General features: G+C 47.8%; 1 protein-coding gene across 4 annotated transcripts; it reads right to left on the bottom strand.

Moving 5' to 3' along the window:
* Positions 1 to 4,175: 4,175 nt before the first annotated feature.
* EPHA2 (EPH receptor A2) lies at positions 4,176 to 20,347 on the bottom strand. 4 transcript variants are annotated; one of them, XM_015825793.1, is made up of 15 exons: positions 19,687 to 20,347; positions 13,504 to 13,659; positions 12,328 to 12,660; positions 11,687 to 11,811; positions 11,424 to 11,583; positions 11,172 to 11,278; positions 10,219 to 10,267; positions 9,800 to 9,925; positions 9,446 to 9,628; positions 9,263 to 9,324; positions 8,844 to 9,053; positions 7,961 to 8,110; positions 6,527 to 6,720; positions 6,181 to 6,336; positions 4,176 to 5,219 (listed from the first exon to the last, which is right to left on the bottom strand). In XM_015825793.1, exons 1-15 carry the CDS (start codon positions 20,324 to 20,326, stop codon positions 5,114 to 5,116), a joined length of 2,757 nt encoding a protein of 918 aa, XP_015681279.1. In that variant the 5' UTR covers positions 20,327 to 20,347; the 3' UTR covers positions 4,176 to 5,113. The 4 variants fall into 4 exon arrangements, with proteins under 4 accessions (XP_015681279.1, XP_015681277.1, XP_015681278.1 ...); XM_015825791.1 differs by having other exon boundaries at positions 10,219 to 10,274; positions 11,176 to 11,278; XM_015825792.1 differs by having other exon boundaries at positions 10,219 to 10,303; positions 11,208 to 11,278.
* Positions 20,348 to 25,218: the final 4,871 nt, after the last annotated feature.

Raw genomic sequence — 25,218 nt, 5'->3', positions numbered from 1 at the left:
TGGTCCTTCAGCTGGGGAAATTCCCCGAGTGAAACAATCAAGGAGCTGAAGAGATTTTGCTGTCTTTTATTCCATTAAAAAGAATGATAATCATTGGGCCCTCCTTCAGAAAGGAAAATGGCACAAGAGCAGAATACATGTGTTTCCAGTAGTACGTGGCGTTTATTTAACTAATTTCATTTCATTAAAAAAGAAGACCCAAGCGAGATTACAAGAGTACATGTCGGTATTTGTTCTTTGGGAACGTTCCTTACACCTGCATCCTGCAGGAATATCTATACCTCGGGAGCAGATAACTAGTTTTCATCCAGCTTGAGGCTATGGTGGTCATGCCAGCTCATTGGGTCAACCTGAGTTCAGTATTTCTTAAAAGCTGCCTATTTCCTGCCCCCGTCTGCCCCATCTGCTTCCTTCTACTTTACATTTTCTCCTTTATTGACCATGCTTCCTTTCACACTTAACCAAGCTGAGGTGGGATCGAACACCAGCAGTATTTGTCAATTTATTCTTGTAGGGGATTGGTACGATCAGAATATTCCAATGTTCCCATTCATAATATCAGAACTGGGGTCAGACACCCATCTCGATGGGCCTTTGGGCCACCATATCTTCACAGTGTGTTTAGAGTTAGGGTTGACTGAAGGCATGAGGCAGGCGAGAAACAAAACAATTCTCTACATCGGTATTTTCATTAAAGCTCTTTCGTATCTATTCCAAAAAAACAAAAGCCCCCATTGTTTTTCATATGGAAATGAGTGTGTGTGTGTGTTTGTGTGTGTGTGTGTTGGAGAGAGGGGGGCATGATATTGCTGACTTCCCATTGTTTTTCATATGGAAATGAGTGTGTGTGTGTGTGTGTGTGTGTGTGTGTTGGAGAGAGGGGGGCATGATATTGCTGACTTCCCATTGTTTTTCATATGGAAATGACTTCGCACTTCTCTGCTCCTCTCCGGAAAGTTATCTGAATGGCCCAGGATGCCCTTTAGGTGCCCTAAAGTGCTGTGATATGCAGAGAAATTGAGGGTGAGCTCTGAGCCCCCGCCCTCCCGGATGTATTTCTTGGGCGTGTTGAGGGGGGGCACGTTCCCCATGGATGCTGCATTCCTGCAGACTTGCGCAACGGCCTTTCTTCAAAGGAGGTGGTTTCCTCCTGGAACACTTTTGGGGGGATACAGAAGGAGGCCCTGGGTTGCTGTACTAGCTCTTACTGAGCCTGCTTATTTGCAGAAAGTGACCGGACGAGATCTGATCTGCTGGTAATTAAAAAGGATGGCCCCCCAACTTAAATTAGGATTAAAAAGTGGGATGGTGGTAAAACGGAATTGAAATTAGGGTGAGGGGGAGTGCTGAATCTTAAATATCAAACTGAATAAAACAAGAAGGCTTGTAGTCATCTATAATGAACTGGTTTAAAGTGTATTTTCCAAGATGGTAATATAATGATTTTCATTGAGAATCGTCCCTTCGTTTCCTTCCCCTGTCTTGATACTCTTCCCTACGCGGAAAGAGAAGGACGGAGATTTTAAGACATTAATCCCCATGTTAAATCCCAAGAAATAAATGATTGCTTGGGCAGTAATTGAGGTTTTAATCAATGCTTCTCTCCTGGAGCCTTTGTATTGTGAGATGGGTGGCAGAATTGCTTGAATAACTCTGCAGAGATGCATACCCACACGTTGAGCTTTGGGAATCAGTAAAATGACCAGATAATGAATATTCACAGTTTGACTTCTCGGTAGGCAACGTGTGTGTGAATCTGCAGTCTACTCCCCTGTGTTTTCCATTGTTGTTGTTGTTAATTGCGAAGTCGTGTTCCGACCCATCGTGACCCCATGGACAACATTCCTCCAGGCCTTCCTGTCCTCTACCATCTTCTGGAGTCTATTGAAGCTCACACCTACTGCTTCAGTGACTCCACCCAGCCACCTCCTTCTCTGTCGTCCCCTTCTTCTCTTGCCCTCCATCTTTCCCAGCATTAGGCTCTTCTCCAGGGAGTCCTTCCTTCTCATTAGGTGGGCAAAGTACTTGAGTTTCAACTTCAGGATCTGGCCTTCTAAAGAGCAGTAAAGGTTGATCTCTAAGACTGACCGGTTTGATCGCCTTGCAGTCCAGGGGACTCGCAGGAGTCTTCTCCAGCACCAGAGTTCAAAGGCCTCCATTCTTTGGCGCTCTCTATCCAGCCTGCTAAGCCTTTGGCTTTCGTCTGTCTCCTGCTTGCTATGCTTTTCCTCCCTTTAGTTAACAACAGCTGATGACTTGCCCACGTTCAGTCCTCTCATTCTCCTGGAGCTTGTGGGCTGGGGTGCTCTGTTTTTACCTGCCAACATTTTCTTTAGAATCCACTCATTTCAAATGTGTTGAGCTAACCATGCCCAATAGCTCTAGATTGTGTAACTCCAGGGTTACACAATCCCCGTAAAGTGATACACTTATCAACTCAAGTTGGAGAAATCATTCAGTGGAAACCCCAGTAGGCAAGTTGAGAATCAGCCAAGTAGTTTGTGTCTCAGACAAATAACCAAGCATGGGCATGTTCCTTCTGGCATCAAGACAGGTCACAGTGCTCACCAGGATTTTTCTAACGCTAATAAATGAGTGCGTGTAGACTAATCTGCAGCATGGCTGCTTATCAGACTCGCCATCTTTTCCCCCCTCTAGGTTGGCACTTATTGTGGGATTAAAACATGAAAGTCGTTTTGCAGCTGTTTGCAAACAGGCATTGTCATGCGCTGAACAAATGTTTGCACTGTTCATGGGATACATCAAGTGTTGCGTGACACAAATCCTTCCAGCAGGGCCCGGAGCATGCATTGTAGACAGGCAGGTCCTGGAAAGGAGACTTTGCAGCATTGAATGTACCTGGATCCTTCTTCTGAGGATGGAGATGTGCTTCCATGGGACCACGATCATTTGAGGGTAGAGTTAAATAGGGAGCTTGCTTGTTGCATACAAACACAAAGGAATGTTCACACAGATTCATTCCTCCTCCTCCCCCCCCCATTTTTGTAGTGCTTCATAGGAGGATCTTCTCGATCCCTTTGTACCCATCATGGAAAGTGCCTATTTCTGTAGCACATAAGACTTAATATTCAAAAATCTGAACTGAAATGAAGGAATGCTGCTGGGAAATTGTTGGAGAAATAGGGCTGCTCAGTGATCTCCTTTTATTTCCAAACTAGACTTTGTGGTTTAGACCTGCCAGTTTCCATGGCAATATAAAAAACAGTACTGTTAGATCATACTCTGGAGATCAAATTTCTAATTCCTTCGGAAATCGGATAAGAAGGAAGTCATGTTCACATTACGGGCGGTGTTGGGAGGGACTCGTCGCTCCCATGTTACGCCGCTTTTGCGCGAGCTGCATTGGCTGCCGGTGGCCTTCCGGGTGCGCTTCAAGGTGCTGACTATCATCTTTAAAGCGCTCCATGGCATCGGACCTGGCTACCTTCGAGACCGCCTCCTGCCGCAGATTACCTCCCACCGACCTGTACGCTCCCACAGAGTGGGTCTCCTCAGGGTGCCGTCGGCCAGACAGTGCCGGCTGGCGACCCCAAGGGGGAGGGCCTTCTCTGTGGGAGCTCCCACCCTCTGGAACGAACTGCCCCCAGAGATCAGGGTGATCCCTGATCTCCCTTCCTTCCGCCGCGCCCTCAAGACGTGGTTGTTCCAGCTTGCGGGACTGGCCTAAAGGGATTTTAAAGGGGTTTTAACTACTTTTAATCAGATTAGATTTAAATATTTCTTTTTAATTAATTTTAAAGGTGTATTGTATTTTTGTATTTTATCTAATTGTTAGCCGCCCTGAGTCCGCAAGGAGAAGGGCGGGATATAAATGTAATTAAATAAATAAAATAAATAAATTAGCAAAGGCTGGTGCTCCTTTATTATGTGGTGCACATAAGCGCACCATACCTTGCCTTGATTGGTCCCGAAACTCCCGCCTTCGTTAGCTATCTGAATTCTAGTATTGATCTTTTCCCGTTCCACACCCCTCCTACTCACATTAACACATCGGGAAAGAATAAAATCACTTTATTTAAGCTAGAGAATTGTTTAGGCCCAAACAAAAGTAAAATTCTTTTTTTAAAAAATATGCATTATGTTTAATATTGAAACAGTTCTTTTTTTTAAAAAAAAAAGAAAAAGTAATAAATATAAAAATAAATTAACATTAATAATGAAATATTGATATGAAGGAAGAATAAACTGTCCAGAAGTCAAGAGTGCATTTAAGGAGCAGTTTGGAAGGAAGGAAGGAAGAATAAATAACAACAAGCTGACTTGCAAAGAGTGGGTCTCTGGATTATTCTTGGCAAACCACCTTTAAGGTGAGGCTTGAGCAGAGACTGCGTAAAGTCTCTTGGAAGTGCCAGGTTAGGTTCATTAAAGAGCAAAGGAGTAAAAAATATAGAAGAAAAACTCCCAGAAGAGCAGCAAAAAAATCAAGAACAGAATATCCAGCAGTTCCTATTATACCGCTGTGGTCTTCTAAATGTGCATGGTGCTAATCCGATTAAAGCTAAACGCCTAGCTTCCTATATAAGCTATAATTATGGACTTCTCCACTTTTAATGTTCAAGAAAAAGACCCCAAGATATTTGAATGTGAAAAAGGAGGAACAGGCTTTTGTTTCAGAAAAAAACTCAAAAGAGTGTGGCACGCCAGCCAGCCAGCGATGGACCAAGGATCTCAGTTGCAGTAGTCAAAGGTTTGGGAAGCAAAATGGAGAAAGGAGATGAAAGAAGGTGGGTGGGGGGAAGAAGGGGTACAAACATTCAGTAGCCTGAGGATCTTTCCAGGCCAAATGTCAGGCTGGCAGAATGCCACGTGGCTGCTGCGCTTGAGGAAATAAGGCACCATCGTCCTGGATACTTCGTCAATTGGCACAAGGCATTTCCAAGATTCCTCAGAAGACAGGCAATAAATACGGGACTGTGAAGCCGAGGGGAAGAGAGGCACTTTAACTGCCAGCCTCCTTAGTGAGAGAGGTCACGTTGATTCTCCACTTCAAGTATATACCAGGAAGTCTGTGAATGGTTCTAGACTGAGCAAGCAAAGAACGGTAGCGGAAGAAGGCAGCCAAGCTACCGCTGCCGGATACAATTTCTCCCGCTCAAATTGGAATGCCAATGGTGGTCACTTGTTCTTTCAGTCCTAAGAGGCTGTAGGCAATTCGCTTCTGGTGTCCTGGTAGACGCACACCGATTCTCTTGATATCCCTGGCGATGGGAAGGAGAGACGAAAAGAATTAGTGGAGAACCTTGCAGTTTTTAGAGCCACTGGATAGCTTAGGCTTTTTTTCACACACACCCCCTTTAAAATAGCCAATCGCAACATGTAATAATTCATTTGCTGTATATTATAGCCTCTGTGCAGTGGGATTGTAAATTCCCTTACAGAGATCCAAAGAGGCCAGAGATCCCGCTGCCTTTAATAAGCCACTTTTGCTTTTCTGGCGGCATAAAACGGCTTAATTATAGGGTAGGTCTTTGGAGACGTCGCTCCTAAGAAGACAGCGGGCAGAGCAAATGGAATTTGCTGTACTGCATATTTTGTTGGGGGGGGAGAGGGGAAAGTCATCGTTTCACCCTCCTTTACTGTGAACACATGACATTCTCATACACAGCTACCCCTAAGTGAATTTTATACAGGAAACAAAATGTAAACTCATCAGTGAAGGGAACACAAATGGAAAAACGAAGCACGCAAGTACATAATTTTCCAAGCTACATTCGTGTGAATGTCTATGGAGCGTCTCAGACATCCAGGTCATGGCTGTCCCACGGTTGAAAAAGCACCTTTGGGACATTCATGCGAACAGAAAGGAAGATGGCATTAAACCTCCCTGGAATGGATTTATTAAGAAAGGTGTCTTCTTCCATTGACACATAACTTTTGCACGGTGTGCATTTCCTGCTTGTTGCTAAAGGTTTATCAATAATTGGCAAGAAAAGGTCTAGTTTTCTGTTTGAAAAGTAAAACAAAGGGATATCCTTAGAGGAGTCCAGCGTATGCTAAGAGAAATCTTAGAAGAATGATATAAATCCTTCCTACGGAGCAGAACAGGGATTTCCAAATGCAGTGGAATGAGATAGCCGGTGGCCCGAGGGGTGTGTGTGTCGAGAGCTCAGCGAGCAAAGGCCCATTTCCCAGGACAGGTGCCTGCAAAGCCACACTCACTCGTTGGTCATCTGCACCACCTTCTCAATGACGTTATACCCAGCCTCTAGGAAGTGCTCTGTGTATTGGTGCATTTTGATGGACTCCAGCCACTCTGCCACAGTTCGGAAAGGAACCCCCTCTGAGCCGCTGGTGCTGGGTAAGCGGATGGAGATCCTTCAAAGACAAAGAAAAGGGCCGCAGCTCTTTAGATAAGTTTTCTTTTAAAAAGGGCTGAGAATCTGGGGACGTGAACGGAGCATTCTTATTTCTGGGCCTGTTCTGACACACATACTTCTAGGTCAAGAGCGTAGGCAAGGCTTTCCAAACTACAAGAAATGTACAAGCATTCGAGAACAAGACATACCGAGGGTCAAACTCTGCCAAGGTCTTGAGTGACTCGGGAGCGCGGATGAGCTTGTCCAGGATGCTGACGATGTCGGTGAATTTAGGTCGCTGACTTCTCTCTTGTTGCCAGCATCGCATCATCAGCTGGTAGATGGCAGAAGGACACTCCATGGGGGCAGGGAGTCGGAAGCCCTCGTTAATTGCTTTCATCACCTATTTGGGAAAGAAAAACTTGGTTGGGAGCCTGGAGAGTCCACTCATCCGAGGAGACCATCCATGCATGAAAAGCTCTGATGGGGGGGGGGGGGAACGGATGGCAACCGGCAGCCTTTCCAAAGAGAAGTGCTCAGATAACCATCCAGCAAAACGGATGGTCAGATAGTACTCGCATCGCCTCCTGGCGGGAATTTCAAAACCCTTTCGCTAAGCTGGACTAACAAGACCCACATTAATAATTTTGGATAGGTAGAATTGATCTGCAGAATGCCTTTTCAAACTGAGGCTGGGTCCTCTGAAAAGGTATATTTTCTGGACCAATGAGTGTTATCTTGGTTTTTGTGTTAGTTTTGCATCCTGGCTTTGAAGTGTAATGAAACCTTAAAATGCTACAAAAATTTGAGAGGCTACGATGGACAGGTGTCTCTTCGTGCCCCTTCCAAAGGGGATGTCTGCTCCAGAGGGCCTGAGAAGATGAAAAGGGAACTAAAGGAGGGCTTTCCTGACTCGGAGGATGGCGAACAGCCTCCTGCCTGGAGTTGTGGGTGAATCCATCACTTGAGGGTTTCAAGAAAAGATTGCGTAGCCATTTGCCTGGAATGGACTAGAACAGTGGTGGTGAACCTATGGCACGGGTGCCAGAGGCGGCACTCAGAGCCCTCTCTGTGGGCACGCGCACCGTCGCCCCAGTCCTAGGCCGTCAGCTGGGTTTTATAAAACTTTTTCGCTTTAGGCCTCCGCCGCCGTGTGCAATCAGTCAATTTCAACTTCTCTCGGAAAAAAAAGATCTTGCAAAGTTGGAATTGATTGATTGAACTTTTTAGTCCCACCCAGTCTGCGGTTACCACTGCAGCCACGCCCACCCAATGGGCCACACCCAGCCAATGGGCCACACCCACCCGGCACCCGACGATGCATAAGTGGGTTTTGGGTTGCAGTTTGGGCACTCGGACTCTAAAAGGTTTGCCATCACTGGACTAGAATATCTCCAAGGTCCCTTCCAGCCCCAGGATTCTAAAATAAATGCCTGGTGAAATCAACTACAGCCGAAAAGAAAGGCTTTTTCTTCAGCTGGAAGAAAACGGGAAGACCCTTTCCTCTGTTCCTGACTTGTCCATCACCAGGAATGTCTTTAGGCCACTCTATAAGCAAGGGTGTTAGAAGGAGGCTGAGGGGCGATGCAGGCGTTTGCCAGGGCTAAATCCCGTACCTGGCACCGGGGTCTCCCAGGGCCTACCTCATGATTGGAGAGCTCCCAGTAAGGCCGATCGCCGTAGGACATCACCTCCCACATCACGATTCCGTAGCTCCAGACGTCGCTGGCAGAAGTGAACTTGCGATGAGAGATGGCCTCCGGTGCTGTCCATCGGATGGGGATTTTCCCGCCCTGAGTGGGAGGAAAAGCAAACCCGCCCATCAAAAACACGGACGCAAATCGCAGAGGAACATGTGTCACCTTTATCAATCATTATAAATAATTTACTATTTTATAAATAAATGTCCTCCTCTGGCTTCAAAGACCTTTAATATTTTTGGTTTTCTAAACGTATGCCCTACCCATTTAGGCTTCTGCTAGGTGGCATACTTGCTTGAATCATGATTTGCTAAACTAGCGGCCTGGCTTTTGTACAATGACAAGCCATAAATCTTGCTTACAAACCAGAGTGATTGATGCTAGGCCAGAACATCCATATACTGTATGTGTATATACTGTATGTGAAGTGGAAAGTGAGGTAGCAGCAGTTCTAGCAAGCGTTAGAGCTCTTTGGCAGATGTTAATGAACAGAAATCAGTTTTGGGCCGGAGACTGGGCCAACTCCCCACTGGTTTACAAGCCTGGGAAGGGGAGTTTCTTCATTCCCCACCCCCCTTTCCTATCACACTGGGCTCCCACTGGAGTCTGTGGGATAAGATAAATTCATCTGTTGACACCTTCCTTTTTAGATCCCTGTATCCCCCCTTCTCTTTTTCCAGATTCTCATTCAACTTAGTGACGGTTCCCTTATGTCATCCCTAGCTCTAGGCATTTTGCTTCAGCTGTAGCGATCTCCCTGTTCTTCGCAGTCATCTTGGCAATCCGTCACTTCACAGGCAAAAGACAGCCATCTGGGATCACTTACGCTGGTGGTATAAGTAGCATCGGGATCATCCTCCAGGACACGGGACAGACCAAAATCGGAGACTTTGCAGACTAGCTGGCTGTCCACAAGGATATTGCGAGCAGCCAGATCCCGATGCACGTAGTTCATGCTGGCCAAGTATTTCATTCCAGAAGCAATTCCCCTCAGCATGCCCACCAACTGGATGACACAAAACTCCCCATCTTTTTCCTGTGGGATAAAAGAGTGGAAGCATTCAGAACCAAACATTCAGAAGCGTTCAGCTAAACGACCGAGAGGAGGATTTAAACAGACGATCGAGTCAAGCTTCCCGCCCTCTTCATTTTTGAGAATTTGAAAGGGTCGATTCACAAGGGAGGATCAGCTCTCTTGCTTTACACGTGAGAAGAGGTTTGGCAGGGGAAAGGGCGTAGACCTACCCGTAGGAATTTATCCAGGGCACCGTTCTCCATGTATTCGGTGATGATCATGAAGGGCTTATCTGGAAAGAAAAGGAAAAAACCCACTCAAGATCTCATCTGTTAATTGCTGCCAGGGGGGGAGGGGAGTGACATCTTGGAGCCAGAAACCAAGAACAAGCTAGGATTCTACCCAACACTTACATTTGGAGACAACTCCTTCCAAATGAATGATGTTGTGGTGGCAGAATTGTCCCATGATGCTCGCCTCGCTCAAAAAGTCAATGCGTTGTTTTTCGGTGTAACCCGATTTCAGCGTCTTTATGGCCACAGGGATCTCTTTCTTGCCAGTTTTCAGAATCCCTTTATAAACTTCACCAAATTCTCCTAACAGAGGAAAAACAGAGGTGTTAAAATAATCTTTTTGGAGAATTCGTGATGGAATGGGAGATTCCTTTTCTGAATAAAGACAAACACCTTGAACGAACCCAATCTGCCCCCGGGAGAAAGCAGCCATGTTCTATTCCCTGCCCTGTTTGAGAGGATTGGAATCCGTACCTGCTCCAATCACTTTCTGTCGGGAAACGCTGGAAGGGTGGATCTCGGTGGTGAACTTCAGGACCGCCTGATTGGGGTCTTCGTAGGTGTGGGGATCCACATAAGTCTTCAGGGGTTTGAGCTGATCTGCAGAGTCAGAGGATAAAAAAAAAACACGGGAATAGCACATCAAGGCTTTGGAGAGAAACTCCGCTGCTCGGTCAGACCCCAACCCAGCATCTCTCCAGGGTCTGCCTCTTAGTGAGTGGATGGAAAGAGGTGAACACGTTTTTTTCTTTTAAAAGATATGAAGAACGAATATTCCTACTCGGGGCCTGCCTAAACGGATTACTGTATTTTGGATCCTTCCCAAAACGTGCAGTGTCCCAGTTTTGTTCAATTTTCCTAGGGCAGTCATACAACCAGTGACTAATACTCACCAGACTTGGAGAAGTAAACATCTTCTGAAGTCTGCCGGGCCCGCGAATTCTTTTTCCTAAAAGAAATTGAAGGGTTAACTGATAGCTCCTGAAAGACAGCAGAGTCTTCAACTCCTCCTACAGACACACATTTGGATTAAAGAAGCCTGTTTTGTAATCTTCCTCCTCCTCCATTGTTATTAAAACTAGGGGGGGGCTGTCTTCAGTAGGAGCCCCAGGAGATGCTTATCAATCTCAGCTGCTGCACTGTTTCCTCTTCAGCTTCTCTCTTCTGCAGAAATGGGGCACTGGGCCTAAGATTAATGTTAATTTTCTTGCAGGTTTAAAAACCGGATAAAACGCCTATCTCTAACTTAGCCTGCTTTCTTTTACTGTAATTCTTGTGGCAAACCCAAGAGAGATTAAACTGACAGACATTTCTCAAAAGGCTAGATGTCAGTCTAGATCAGGGGTAGTCAACCTTGGCTCTTTTATGACTCGTGGACTTCAATTCCCAGAATTCCTGAGCCAGCTTAGCTGGCTCAGGAATTCTGGGAGTTGAAGTCCACGAGTCATAAAAGAGCGAAGGCTGACTACCCCTGGTCTAGATTCTTGGTCATCTGGATGGAATTCTACATTTCCTTGTACTAAACCACCACCACCTTCCCCCCCCCCCCCGCTTCACACCCCCTCACAATTGAAGACACTCCAGCCAAAAAAAAAATAGGGAGAAAATAATCACCTGGGAAGTGCAGTTGCTGGCAAAAAAAAAAAAAAAGGTTGGAGTGAGGCAACTGAAAGGACTTTGAGACATTTCGCCCACCGCCTGCTCTCTTCTCTGGGCTTAAGATTTGTATTGTTTCAATAGCCACAGAGCGCGTTCCAGTGGAGGACAAAAATTTGGGAAATAGGGCATTTTCGGCCCACCAAAAATTCCTCATGTTTGAAAGAAACAGAACCTTAAAATAGTACACAAACCTCTGTCGAATGACGAGAAAAAGTATCACGACGACAGCAAGCGTGAAGACGAAGCCAGCAATGGACCCTCCGAGGACCGCAGCAGTATTCGCACCTTCGGAAGCTACGGAGACAAAAGTGCGGGTGGGAAGCTTGTTCAAAACATAAATTCCCAGGATAGGTGGTTCTCAAGGGGTAACTCTGCCCCCCAATATTGTATTTATTTTCCCTGGAGGGGGGAGGAAAAAAAACCCCCAAAGCAAACTCACTTTCAGGGAGCGTTTCAAACTCATGCTCCATGCTGTGGGCTCCGTGACCCTCCTGCGTCAGCGCCTGGACGCTCACCAGGTACTTAGTCTTGGGAGTCAGCTTATGGAGGGTGACTGAGTTTCCTTCAGAGCGCAGGACTGAGTAGCTGTTTTCATCCTTCTGTAACCAAAAAAAAAAAAAAAAAAGCCCTTGTGGTCACTTTTTCTACTACTACAAAATACCAGCCCCCCAAGGAAGTTGCAACGGTGGCAGAGAGTTATACCTTCTTCTTGTAAGTAACCTGGTACTTCCAAACGTGGCTCTGTTGGCGAGGAGGGACAGTCCAAGATAGTGTTAAACTGGTAGCGGTGCGACTGTCCATGGTCACCGAAGTTACTCTTGGTGGTTCTGAGCAACGAGGAAGAGGAAGAAGAAGGGCTGACAAAATCCGTAGGTCGCCGGTTACGGTTTTCCCATAATTGCCTTTGCCAGATGTGAGGACATTAATTACCTATCAACCCACACTGGATTTCCATAATCGGTAGGATTACTTGAGTGCTTTGTAACGTTAAAAGAGGCTGCCCCAAATGAGAAAACTTTCCCCATTCTGTAGCCATGATTAGAATTTGGATTTGAGCCACATGAACCTTTTCATATAACTATCTAAGTGGCTTTGCCAATTTTGTTTTCGGAAGACCACGGTCTTTTAAAACTGAGGGATTTGATAACTGTATTGCAAAGTTATCTATTTTGATGTAGAACTAGATGACCAACAGAGTCTCCTCAAATACCAAAGAATCAAAGAACTGTAGCCTGTCTTAATTCCACCAAGGGGCTACGAACTAAGAGCCCTGGGCAATAGGCATCTCAACATATCACTAGATCCCATCGCTTTCATCTGGTTACAATCCCAAAGACCCTTACCTGTCTGATTGACACTGATGCTAGTGACTCCGTAGCTGCGCTGGGGACTGAAGGAGGACACTCCATTATGAGCTTCTACGGTGAAAGTGTAGTTTACATGTGGCTCAAGATCACTAATCGTCAAAGAAGTGCCAGTGAGTCGGTTTGGATTGTCTGAATAGCGGAGAATGGTGTCACAAGGCCGGCAGTCCCCTGAGTCTGGCCAGCACTGTTCGCACGATACTCGATAGGTGACGTCTTGGCGGCCCCCCGTGTTCTGGGGTGGAGACCAATGCAGCTTGACTTTAGCACCCAGACCAATTGCCGTCACCCCACGAGGAGCAGAGGGGGGTTCTGTCAGATAGGAGACACAAAAAAAGAATAATTGAAAAAAAAAATCATGCCCGGATCTCTGGGATGCAGTGCCAAAGATGATTACTTAAACGAGCAATTTAACTGATTAACTGCACATTTGCTCTAGGTTTCCATTGTGTATCTCTCTGCCCTTTTTATCTCCTGATGCCTTTCCTTCCTCTTCTATTCTGCGCTTGCTCCTTCCTTCGGTGGATACGGACAAAGCAAAATTGTAGAAGCCAATCCAAGTTTTTTTTAAATTGCAGAATTGTTTTCACCAAACGGAGGCAAAAGTCACAAAAGTGTAGGTTCTGCCATCGGAGTGAATAAATGAACATTGCTCCCTTTCCAAGATCTGATACACACAGACTGTATTGTCCAGCGCTTATCTCAGCTGCTTAGCCCTAGCACAGTGGTGACGAACCTATGGCACGGCTGCCAGAAGCGGCACTCAGAGCCCTCTCTGTGGGCATGCGCGCCATCGCCCCAGTCCTAGGCCTTCATCTGGGTTTTATAAAACCTTTTCGCTTTGGCCTCCGCCGCCGTGTGCAAAAAAAAAAAAAAGGTTCAATCAATCAGTCAATTTTAACTTCTCGCGGGAAAAACAAAGATCTCGCAAAGTTGGAATTGATTGATTGAACTTTTTAGTCCCACCCAGTCTGCCGTTACCACTGTAGCCATGCCCACTCAATGGGCCACATCCACCCAATGGGCCACACCCACCCGGCACCCGACGATGCATAAGTGGGTTTTGGGTTGGAGTTTGGGCACTCGGTCTCTAAAAGGTTCGCCATCACTGCCCTAGCACAATCTTCCCCAGCCCCAATTCTGTTTCTCACTTACTTGTGCACGACATGGACACCGGATCACTTGGAGCCCGGAAGTAGCCTTCCTCACAAGGACACAAAGTGGAGCCTTCCGAAGAAGGCAGCGTGTGCAAGGGACACTTCAAGCAGGCGCTGTTGGCGACATCTTGTTTGAAGAATCCGGGCGAGCAAGCTGGAAGGGAAACACTCTTTTTTTGTAACTGCCATTTCAACCAGCATTAGCCAGGTTTGAGCCAGTGAATGTAGTTAAGACAGAATCAGCTCCAACCAAACGCAAAGACATGGATTAATGGTGGATTATGAACAATTCATTTTCTCGGTCTTGAGTCTCCACCTCTAAAATGGGAAGGAATGTACTACGAGTACTGAAATAAAACCACGTCCAGCAGAGCGCACCTGGGTGCTTTCAGAATGAAGCACTGCTTGGAGGGAAAAACCTGAGTTTTGAAAAACTGCAGCTTCAACTTAAAACAGAGGCGAGACGGGAAGGACAGCGCCCAACCCGAAGTGGGTGAGACCAGAGCATCCGCCTGCTGCCATTTTGGCTTTATAGCATTTCTTGCCGATATCGGCAGACTTGGATGGTAGAATATTGTTGTGATTGTGCTGGCAGGACAGGGCTGCAGAGCAAATACTGTTCAGGTTAAGAGCATTCATATTTACTTCCTGGACAACTAAAGGCTTCCGTCGGAAATAAGCTTTATGTCATCGGATGTTTCTGCATTGACACTTTGCTCTCCTGTGAATTGACTCACTTCCGCTACAAATCAGTAGAGGATAAAGCTTTGGAAGCTCTTGTTTGAAAAGACTATCTATTTGAGAACCAGTGAAGGCCATTTTGAAGGCCCCTGAAGTCACATTCTGCCCACACACCCCAGCAGGGGCACCAATCGGTCTTTCCCATCTCCCACCTCTTCTTAGGAAGAAGCTTGGACAGTGTGAGGCGGAGGGGGGGCAGCTTTTATGAGATTCCCAGAAAATCAAGTGCTGTGGGGTGGGAAGAAAAGACATAGATGGGCTTTTATGAGAAGGCACCCTAGGGCTGCTTTTGCCTGGCTGGTTCCTTTTGTCCTGCTGGAATTGCTGCTCTGGCAGAAGATTTGTCAGGGGCATAGAGTAGGTGGGGAAGCCCTTTGATGACAGATGCTGCTCTAGGCCCAAGGACCCCGATTCAAGTCCCTGCTCAACCAGGACTGGTCTCTGAGTGGCTCTAGGGCAGGGGTCCGTGGACCGGTACCGGGCCATGGCATGCCAGCAACCGGGCCGCACAAACAAGCAAAGCCCCATCCATGGGATGCAGGCAGCACACAAAACCACACACCCTCCAGTCTGTGGGAAAACCACTCTCCACGGAACCCGTCCCTGGTGCCCCAAAGGTTGGAGGCCTCTGCCCTAGGGACACTTTGGCAATCCGTATCTCATGTATTTCTTGTGAGATTCAAGTGAGTAGAAGGGGGGGGGGGGAAAAGTAGCATGGGATAACCGAGGCCCCAAATAAACATTCTACATCCCCTTCGTAATATAACCTTCTGAAACTTGGTAGATGTAATATTTTAAAAACTCTTTTCTGTGTTTCTAAACTCCTCCCTGGACTGGAACTTTTATCACCGCACAAAGATTAAATCAAGCAAACAATGGAGATTACACGTTGAATAGAAAAGCCAGTCTGGGTTTTTGAAAGCCGTTTCTCCAGAAATAACATTGCCACTCCAGCTTGTACTTTGCGTGTGGTCCCTTTTCAGTCTAGGGGGAAACAAAGAGGAGGCAGTAAACCTCCCCTATAAATGGGCAGGCTGAGCGGGAGGGAGGGGCCGGTGCCCAAAGCACTTCCACAAGGAGGAGCAGTATGCACCGGGCAGGGCTGAGATGGTGGGGCTGAGATGGTGGGGCCTATGGAGGCGCAGAGCAGCAATGCTGAAGATGCCACTGAGATCTTGGAATGCATGTTTTTGACATACAGCGTGCATGTTTACCCCTTACTGTTTCCTTCACACCAAACCCAGAAATTTAGGCAGCTCCCATTACAATGAGTTGTAGGTGGGACAATGACAGATGTTAACAATAGCTGCTTATAAAATGCTCAGGGGGTATTTCCATCATTCTGCAATTTTCACTACAGTAAATTGTCATCTCTAAGGCTCAGACCCTCCGCTTAGTCACCACTGACTTGTAGTTTTTCCACGCCAGGGATGGAATTTAGGCGTTGTTAGTTGTGAAGTCGTGTCCGACCCATTGCGACCCCATGGACACCATTCCTCCAGGCCTTCCTGTCCTCTGCCATCTTCTGGAGTCCATTGAAGCTCCCGCCTACTGCTTCAGTGACTCCATCCAGCCACCTCATTCTCTATCGTCCCCTTCTTCTCTTGCCCTCCATCTTTCCCAGCATTAGGCTCTTCTCCAGTGAGTCCTTCCTTCTCATTAGGTGGCCAAAGTACTTGAGTTTCCACTTCAGGATCTGGCCTTCTCAAGAGCAGTCGGGGTTGATCTCCTCCAGGACTGACCGGTTTGATCGCCTTGCAGTCCAGGGGACTCGCAGGAGTCTTCTCCAGCACCAGAGTTTAAAGGCCTCAATTCTTTGGCGCTCAGCCTTTCTTATGGTCCAACTTTCACAGCCCTACATTGCAACTGGGAAAACCATGGCCTTGACTATACAAATTTAGGCATATCTTCATGCAAATTATATACTCTGTTATCAAACTGAATCTCAACACTGTTACAATTGGCTCATCATAGCGGTTGAAAAGCTGGTATACCAGTATATTTCAATTTTAGTTGCAGCTACTATTTCATCAGAGATGGTTCAATAAAGCAAGGAGGAAAACAGGTGCTATGGAGAGTCTACTCCAGGGTTCCCCAACCTCTGGGCTGTGGCCCACTACTGGGCCTCGAGCCCTTCGGAACCGGGCTGTGGAAGTGGCGGTCAGGCGGGCATGCATCCGCGCGCATCCCCACTTGCACAAGCTGTGGGCGAGTGTGGGTGCACACACTCCATCTGGGTGAGTGGCAGGGGTGGGTGCCCACTGCTCACATGGAAGCATCCCCTCTCTCCCCAGTTCCGCAAAGCCGGAAAGGTTAGGGAACATAGAATAGGTACATAGGATTTCTTGATGTAGCTCCTAGGGGAGTCTGCAGCATGTCCTCTAATCAAGATCTGACAGGGCAAGTGGGGGGGGGGGTTAACAATATCTTTGGCCGTAAATTGGCCAGACATGTGCAACAGCAAAGAGGAGTCTGGCACACGGTGAAGAGTTCTGGGCGCATCTTAAAACTGGAACAGGGCCCCCCTCTTCCCCCCCCCCCCATTCTCTCTGTGCCTCAGGGCTGAAGGGGGCCATGTGCAATCAGCAGGCATGTTGAGGCTCTGCCTAGGGATCCGCAGGCAGGTGTGCCAGCAGCTGCTTCCCTGGTATTAACAGGGAGTGGTGGTTATAATGGATAGTCAGGATGTTGCCGAACCGACTGCGACCGTACGCATCGTCTTAAGGTTTAGATTTCCTAAAACTCTTTCTCAGAATGCAGAAAGTTCTAGCAACGCCACCCTTGATGGAGTTGGAATTCTAAATTGTATTTTAGCATTCAAGAGGGAAATTCATACAACACCAATCATGGCATTCAGGCTTTGCTGATATTGATGATTCCCCTAATGCTGCTCCATGACGTCATAAAGGAGCCTCTCGGCTGAAATCCAATTAGTCAGTTCTAATTTCTGCACTAAATCAGCCAATAGGTAGAGCTACCAAACGAGGCTACAAAAATCTGCAGTCCAGATCTTGTAGGAGTTGTGGAGGTAAATGCAATGCTTTTGAAATCAGTATATCACAGCAGCGCGGCGGATAATCTCTGATGAGGCTTTCCCCAGATGCCCTTTTAAATTGGTGCTGATGACTCCTTGCATTTTAAACCAATTATTGCATTAATATTGCTAAAACTAACCGGCCCACTTAATTGGAAGGTGGGACCATTTGAATTGACGACGCGTTACCAGAAATATAAAATGCCAGGTCTTAAGAGCTGGAGCTTTAGATGCTAAATGCAGGCTGGGGAGTCTGGTGCGTTTAATCCCTGGCCTTCTGGATACTGTGCCGCCTAATCCTAAGCAAACCTGGGGTGCCCTCAGGCTTGGCAAAGAGGGGTGACAAAGTGGAAGGTGTGTCAGTTTGTTGGAGAGGGAAGTGGGTGATGGGAAAGTATCTCCCCGAGAATTCGGCTTGCCAGAAAATACACTTAACACAGGAGGTGCCCTGGGCTGCCGACGAGGGGAGCCCCCAAAGCCACTCCCCACATTTTTCTAAATGAGGGTCCAAGCAGAGAGCGGTGTGGGGTGGATGGTGGCCGTGGAACATCTGGCGGCAGGAAAGGAGCAGGCAGGCACCGTAAGTAGGAAGCCCAACATATCTTTGCTGATTCCTTTGTTTCTCACCCGGGGCTCCCTTTTCCTGGAATCCAGGGGGATGGGAGTCCTTGGGGGTTTTTACCCCAAAAGAGAAAGATCATTTTCTGCAACTACTTTCTCGCTGGAGAGGAAGAACAAACCCGGCCCAACACAGCCTGGCTGCTCACCCGTAAAAAGGTGCAGCCGGCCTTAAATGGCCGAAGATCCAGCGAGTATCCACCTGGGGTCTTCTCCGGTATCATTTGGTGGCTCTGTCAAGACTTAAATGCTGTTGCTGGCAGTTCTGAGCAGCCCCAGATGAGCCGGGAGAATCCCTGCTGGAGCTGGGCTGTTGCCCCAGAAGAGAGGGAGAGGCAGGCAGGGAGAAGACAAAAGGGCTGTGGGTGAAGTTTCTGCTTTATGCATCCCGTTCAGAACAGGCTCCTGGATAGGGCGAGGCTCAGACAGGACATTTGGAGGAGCACTTAAGCAGCACGTTGCTCTTTGTAGTAGATGCTCCTTCTCTTCTATCCAGAAGCTTTGGCCTAGCCCCACACCAAGTTCCCATAGGACTAACCTAAAAAAACAAGGACCGCCTCGGCATTTGGGTCCTGGCGAAGCTGGTTATCAGGGGCCAAATGGGACTCGGTGTCAGGCGGGAGGGAAGTGTGATAATGGCCTATCAGATAAGCCCCATAGCGAACGAGGAAAAGAGGGGGGGAGGCTATTGGGAAGTCTGTGTGCTCAAGAGGGCTCCGTAACCTTGAGAGCTCCATATCTCTCTCTCTGCAAACTCCAGGCACATTCCTGAGGCACAATCTGCTTGCCTCAGCCCCCTTGTGCGCCTGTGTCCCTCCTCCTTGCTTAGGCACTAGCGCTTGCTTGATACAACATGCTGGCTTTTAAAAAACGCTGCTGCTGTCTGGAACATTACCCCTAGCCAAGGAATGCCTGGTCACCTGTTGGGACATCAGCTGACTTTGTCAGGCCCCGTGATGGCACCCTGACCTCAGGGAGATTGGGTCTGCCAACGTGAAACGTTGGAGGAGGTAAGGCAGAGTGGTGGCACCACGCAACTTCTGTGCAGCGCCCAGCCGTAGCTTCTAAAGCAGAGAAGGCCTCATGGGCTCTGCCGGGTGCCTGCAAGGATCCGAGATCTCCCTGCCACCCTGCTGTTCTTGTCGAGCAGGAACTGAGCCAGAGACGGCACACCCCAGCCAGGAGACAGAGGGTGTCTCTCTTGGGAGGAAGCTCAGAGGGAGGGGATTGGCTGGTTCTCCAGCGCTTCCTGCAGGGCCAAAGCACACCTGCACAGCCTCCTGCACCACACCTGTGGAGTGACCGCAAAGGAGCCCGGCGCTTCCTCTCCTGCCAGGCATCCAGCTGCAAATGCTTCCCATATGGTCAGTTCCAAGGCCAGACCAGTCCCACAGGAAGGGCAGAGCCCGGGCAAATTCCCACCTCCTCTGCTTGGATAGTTGATGCCCCCCTTCTCGTGTGGCTGCAAAACTCTTTGATTCACCCCAGAATAAGGGACAAGAAGGAAGTGTGTGCAGTCCTTTACACCTGTGTCCATTTTACTCTTTCTGCTTAGCCTCGTCCCAGCAGTATTCCAGCTCCCCCTCCCTACAGCCCAACCAAATGCGATAGAAGAGCCTGCTTCCCTTGGGTTGTCATCCTAGAATCTGCACATTGCTTCACTTTCATAGAAGCCTGAACTGGCATTTTTTCCCCTCCCGTAACTTTTTAAAATGCTCATTTATTTAGTGCCTGGCAGGCAAGAAATTCAGTCAACCAAGCTAGAGGGGCGAGTCACGGTTTACTTACCTTTGCAGCTGTCCCCATCTTTTTCGTATCCTTCTCGACAAAGACACTCGCCAATGGACACCAGCCACTCTCCATCCGAGTTGCAGTGCATGAAGGGCTCCTCGGTGGCCACGGCTTCCGCCACGCACGTCCCAGGCACCTTGGCCAGGTCTTGCGAATCGGCCCCAGCGATGGTTTCCGGAAAGCTGGCCATATTGCGGAAGACTCCGGGGCACTTCTTGTAGTAGATTCGGACAGAGAGGAGCGCCACGCAGGCCCCGATGTCCTGGAAGGCCACGTAGAAGCCCTTCCGGGTGAGGGGCCCGACCGAGCGCACCTCCACGTTGATCTTCACGTTGCGGGTGGTGAAGTCTTCCAGCAGGGTGATCTCGTCGGGGGCAATGGTGTCGATCTTTTGGAACTGGCGCTTCTGGAAATTGATGCCGTAGTCGACGTCCGACTCGGCGTAGAAGAGGTTGAAAGTCTCCTTGCAGGTGCCCGTCCCAGGTGAGAAGGTGTTGCAGTCCCGGACCGTGAACTGGATTTCAATGAAGATACGCTGGGCTTCCCCTCGGTAGATCCAGTTGGTCCGCAGCCAGTTATCCTGATCGCCTTCCTGCACGTTGCAGACTGAGTAAATGTAGATGAGGGATTCGTTCATGACGTTCTGAAGCAGGTCCCACTGGTGGAGGGAGGGAGAAGACCATCACGGCATTGCTTTTAGCATGCTGCACAGCCAGAGAACTCTCCTTGCTCTGGGCCGTGGCGGCAAATTCTAATAAAAGACTTCTAATCTACATTCATCTAATCTCACATGGTCAACTGTGGCTAGGTAGTTGCTTACAAAAACGACAAAGGGCCTAGATCAGGGGTAGGCAACCTTGGCTCTTTTATGACTCGTGGACTTCAACGCCCAGAATTCCTGAACCAGCATGGGGAAAACTTTGGTCCCTTCATGACTCGTGGACTTCAACTCCCAGAATTCCTGAGCCAGCCTGGCTCAGCTTGGAAACCTCTCCCTTTCCCCTCAGCATGGCTGGCTCAGGAATTCTGGGAGTTGAAGTCCACGAGTCATAAGAGAGCCAAGGTTGCCTACCCCTGTCCTAGATGGGTTCCCCTGGCTTTCTTAAGGTTAAGAGCAGTGCCGCCTTTGGCCCACGGCGGCTATTTCTAGTTCCCAGAACGACTTTCCGATGGTCATTTTGGCCTCTTTTTCCACTTGTCCCTCCTTTCAAAAACCAATTCATTTAGCAATATCCTATCCTTGTGCTGTTTAATCCAACGGGAGCAATTGATTTTGTTCGACCTCCTTCGCCCTGCTAACGTTGCTCTGCCTCTAGAACCTACAGCAGAAGGAAGTATTTATTTCTCGGTTGCTCCCTTTTAAAAAATGAAAATGGATCTTTAAAGCAAAGCCTGTTAGGCTTTGCACTAGAGGGGATTTTCACCCTCAGAAATGTAGTGACCCTGGAAAGCCGACTTCGAGCTTTTTTTTTTCTCGACCAGCAGCAATTCTGCAAGCAAGACCTGGAACTTACCCCTTTTCCATACGGATGATTGAGCCATCCAAGATCGCCCTGGGCCTTGGCGAAATCGAGCAGGACAACTAGGAGAAAAGGAGACAAAAGATGCCTTTTAGACAGTATCACCCTCCAAACTGTGGGGGAAACCATCGGAAATCTTCAACGGTCTAGAAACGCACTGAGAAATCAGGATGGGGAAAGACAATTAAATAGCTGCAGCTTTCCTCTGGGACAGCTCAGACAAAGTCATACAGGCCTCCAAATGTGTCACCTTGCCTTGCGACAACGAGAGAAGGGAAGCTCCATCCCCAGGGAGGAATTGAGAATGGCTTGGGCAGGAGGAGGGAGAGGCAAAGACCCCAAACCTCCAGAGGGGTCTTAAGTAAAAAAGAATTAAATGCCATTTACTCTTCCAAACAGAGGCCCTTTAACTATTAAGGGAGGCAGGCGTTGTGCCAGGGGCTGCTCCCTGGAAGTAGAATACTCAATAGGAAAAGGCTATTTTTCTCCCAAAGGCACCTATTTCTATGTATGCGTTTGTCACGTCAGGCCAGAGGCTAGGCCCACAGGATTTATATAACAGCGAACCTCATAATAATAATAACAATAATAATAACAGTAATAACAATAGTAATAACAATAGAAATAATAATAATAATAATAATAATAATAATAATAATAATAATAATAATAATAATAATAATAATAATAATAATAATAATAATAAAGTTGGAAGGGACCTTGGAGGTCATCAAGTCCAACCCCCTGCTCAGGCAGGAAACCCTATGCCATTTCGGACAAATGGCTGTCCAGTCTCTTCTTAAAAACTTCCAGTGTTGGAGCATTCATCGCTTCTGGAGGCAGGCTGTTCCACTGGTTAATTGTTCTAACTTTCAGGAAGTTTCTCCTTAGTTCTAAGTTGCTTCTCTCCTTGATTAGTTTCCATCCGTTGTTCTTGTCCTGCCTTCAGGCACTTTGGAGGATAGCTTGACTCCCTCTTCTTTGGGGCAGCCCCTGAGATATTGGAAGACTGCTATAATGTGTCCCCCCCTCGTCCTTCTCTTCGTTAAACTAGACATGCCCAATTCCAGCAACCGTTCCTTATCTGTTTTAGCCTCCAGTCCCCTAATCATCTTTGTTGCTCTTCTCTGTACTCTTTCTAGAGTCTCAACATCTTTTTTACATCGTGGTGACCAAAACTGGATGCAGTATTCCATGTTTGGCCTTACCAAGGCTTTGTAAAGTGGTATTAATACTTCACGTGATCTTGATTCTATCCCTCTGTTAATGCAGCCTTGACTGAATGGAATTCAGCTTCATCTCTGCAGAACGTAGGTGCTGAGGAGCACCTGAGCTACTGGAATGGGGGCGGGAGGGTCCAAGGGCCTGTAATTCCCTATTGTGTCAGCAGCAGGGCACCTAAGCAGGATTGAACACAATGGAGCAAGTTGAAAGGGTCTCTTAATCTCCTGGCAGTTGCTGTAGAGTCCTAAGTGAGCAATTAGTGCTAACCATCCAACAGAACAGAAGTTAGAGGAGAGCCAGCAAAAAGAATAACATATTCCTAAAATATACCAATGTAAAATGAGCAACAGCGTTTGGTTAGGGTACCCTGGAAGTACCCTGGGTTATATAAGTGAGGCACAGTGGGAAAATCCGAGAAGCAGCCGTTGTTCCCAGGAGAATAAGAGTCCATCCTCTCTGTCAGAGACACAGAGGGAGGGACGTGTGTGCTTTCCCCCTCTGGGGTTCCAAAATCGGGCTTAGCGAAAATTATTTGGAGCGATTTTCAGCTACAGATCAAACATTTTCCGAATGCCCTACATCTATTTCCATTTAAAACACATTTTAGTGTAAAATCCACTGAATGCTATCGCTCACACCTGTATGCACAACATAGTCGCATTCTCCTCATTGTGCTGCGCAAAACATGCTTGTTTAAACAACCCTGGTGCGGCTTTAACTGTTTAGATTATGCATGTTTTTTCTCTCTCCCAAGAACGTCAGTTTAAAGTTCAAATAAATCTTTCTGAGCCGAGTCTGGGACCCTCCGTTGTGCAACCCTTTCAGAAATCCCCTGCCTACTTTTAAAATCAGCAAACGTGGCTCCCCGCGAGAGGATCATTCTTTTGAGATCCCTACGGCAGCATCATGGTGCGAAATTAAAAACGACAAGAACGAAAGACCAGAGCATGTTTTCTATGAGCTGAAAAAAACCTAGCCAGAAGAGTTTGTAACTCCCACACACACACATAACACACTTGGTGTTCACCTTGAGATTTTAGGGGCAAGGATCACAAGCGGAAGCTCTCTTTGGTTTGCCGTATATTATTTCATCGTATATTATTTCTGACCGAGAAGGTGCATGTCTGAGCAAAGGCAGCTGTGGGAGGACAGGGTGGGCAAAGGGGCAAAGCCCTTGGCTGAGAGGGAAGCGGACGGTGAGGAGGGGACGGGGGACATGGGAGGAGCGCTCCATAAGACGGGCTTCCTTCACCCAGCGTCCCCTCCGGAATTGGGCCCTTGTTTCCGTTCCCCACGAGATTCCCCATCCTGGAACAGCAGTCACGAGACGTCAGCCGGAGAAAGGGGTTGGTGGAGTTTTTCGTGTCTGCAGGGGGGGCCTTGTGTGGTGCGAACGCCACTTTCCGCACCCCGTTCGCCCGGTGGCTATGCAAACACCCCACTGTCTCTTCCAGCCAGGCGTGTTGGATAACGCAACAAGATTTGGTTGCCAAATTGCTGAAGTTGTCATTCAAGCCACACCTGAGCACAGTAAACACAACCTGGCCCATCTCTCTCCTGATGGGTGGGTGACGATGGCATTTGTTCCTTCAGAGCTGGGACAGAAAACTCCCTTTTTTTGGGATAGGCAATTTCTTGACCTGGGCTGCCTTATTCCTTTCTTTCTGTTAAGAGTTTGAAATTACCCTGATAACTTACACACGAGAAGAAATGTTGCTTCTTCCCCAGAAGAAAGTCCCACACCTATTCAAAGCTATTGTCTGCAGAACTGTATGTGTGTTTGTGTGTGTGTGTGCGCACACGCGTTTGTGTGTATGTGACTGGCTTGGGACTGACTCTTGCAGCGCTTTAAGGTGTATTTGTGCGTCCAAGCTTAAACTTCCCAAATCTTTAGATAGAAGTGGAGATGAAATACATTTTGCAGTAGCTGCTCCGCACCTGTGGAAGCATTCCCCACTTCCCCTTGTCCGAGATCCAAGCCACGGAGTATCCTGTTCCCCGTGTCCTCCTCTGTGAGCTCCTGGCAGCAGAAGGGGCCCTTGGAAGAGCCAAAGGCTGTTTCATTCTGGCTGGCCGCCATGTTATCTTGATATGCCTCATCTCTGAATTCTTGCACTTCGACCCGAGAAGTGGGAGTCTTGGGAGAGACAAAGGGTGACTAAGCCAATCGTCAGGGGTATAGAAGGCGAGGCTTTACCTGCGTTAAAAGTCTCGTCCGGTTTCACAGACCGCCCGAAGGACTCTTCCTCGTCTTAGAACGAGGCTGCCGCACGTATCGAAAGGGGCGCCGTGCATCCCATTGCTTATTTTGCCAGGATTCCCCAGTCCCTTTTACAGCACCCTCCTCTCCCAGCCTGAACTGTGGAGGTCCCTGTTGCCTCGTAAGTCCATGTGGCCTGTTGCATTTCCAGCTCCGTTGCCATCCTAGAGACGTTACTGGCTCCGTCCGGCCTCTGGAAATTCTGGATCCCACCTGCCTTGTGGGGGGGCCTGTGCTTCCCTGCCACACACAGCCATTCATTTCTGCAAGAATGGCCAGGAGATGTAAGGGTCACCAAGTCCAGGTGCATGAAGAGCGCGGGTGTGTGTGTGTGTGTGTGTGTGTGTTAGTTAAATGGGGAGTGGATATCTATATAAATAAAAATGTAAATGTTCGTTTGTTCAAAATCTTAACTCTCCGAAAGTTCTTCACCGATTGCTTTGAAATTTCGACACAACGTTGCATTCCAATACGCGCGTGTTTTTATATACCTACTATTATATAGATGTCACACCGGTTGGCGAC

Source organism: Protobothrops mucrosquamatus, unplaced genomic scaffold (genome assembly GCF_001527695.2).
Source record: "Protobothrops mucrosquamatus isolate PMUCROS unplaced genomic scaffold, P.Mucros_1.0 scaffold2803, whole genome shotgun sequence".
Classification (NCBI taxonomy): Eukaryota; Metazoa; Chordata; class Lepidosauria; order Squamata; family Viperidae; genus Protobothrops; species Protobothrops mucrosquamatus.
This window is presented reverse-complemented; position numbering and strand designations above follow the sequence as displayed.

Excerpts from the sequence above, each read along its gene's own strand:
- EPHA2 (XM_015825791.1), bottom strand. The coding sequence starts at position 20,326 with ATGAACGAATCCCTCATCTACATTTACTCAGTCTGCAACGTGCAGGAA. Across the intron at positions 9,629-9,799 it reads ACAGAAAGTGATTGGAGCAG|GAGAATTTGGTGAAGTTTAT; the intron begins GTACGGATTCCA and ends TTCCTCTGTTAG. Across the intron at positions 9,054-9,262 it reads CCCTGGATAAATTCCTACGG|GAAAAAGATGGGGAGTTTTG; the intron begins GTAGGTCTACGC and ends TTTATCCCACAG.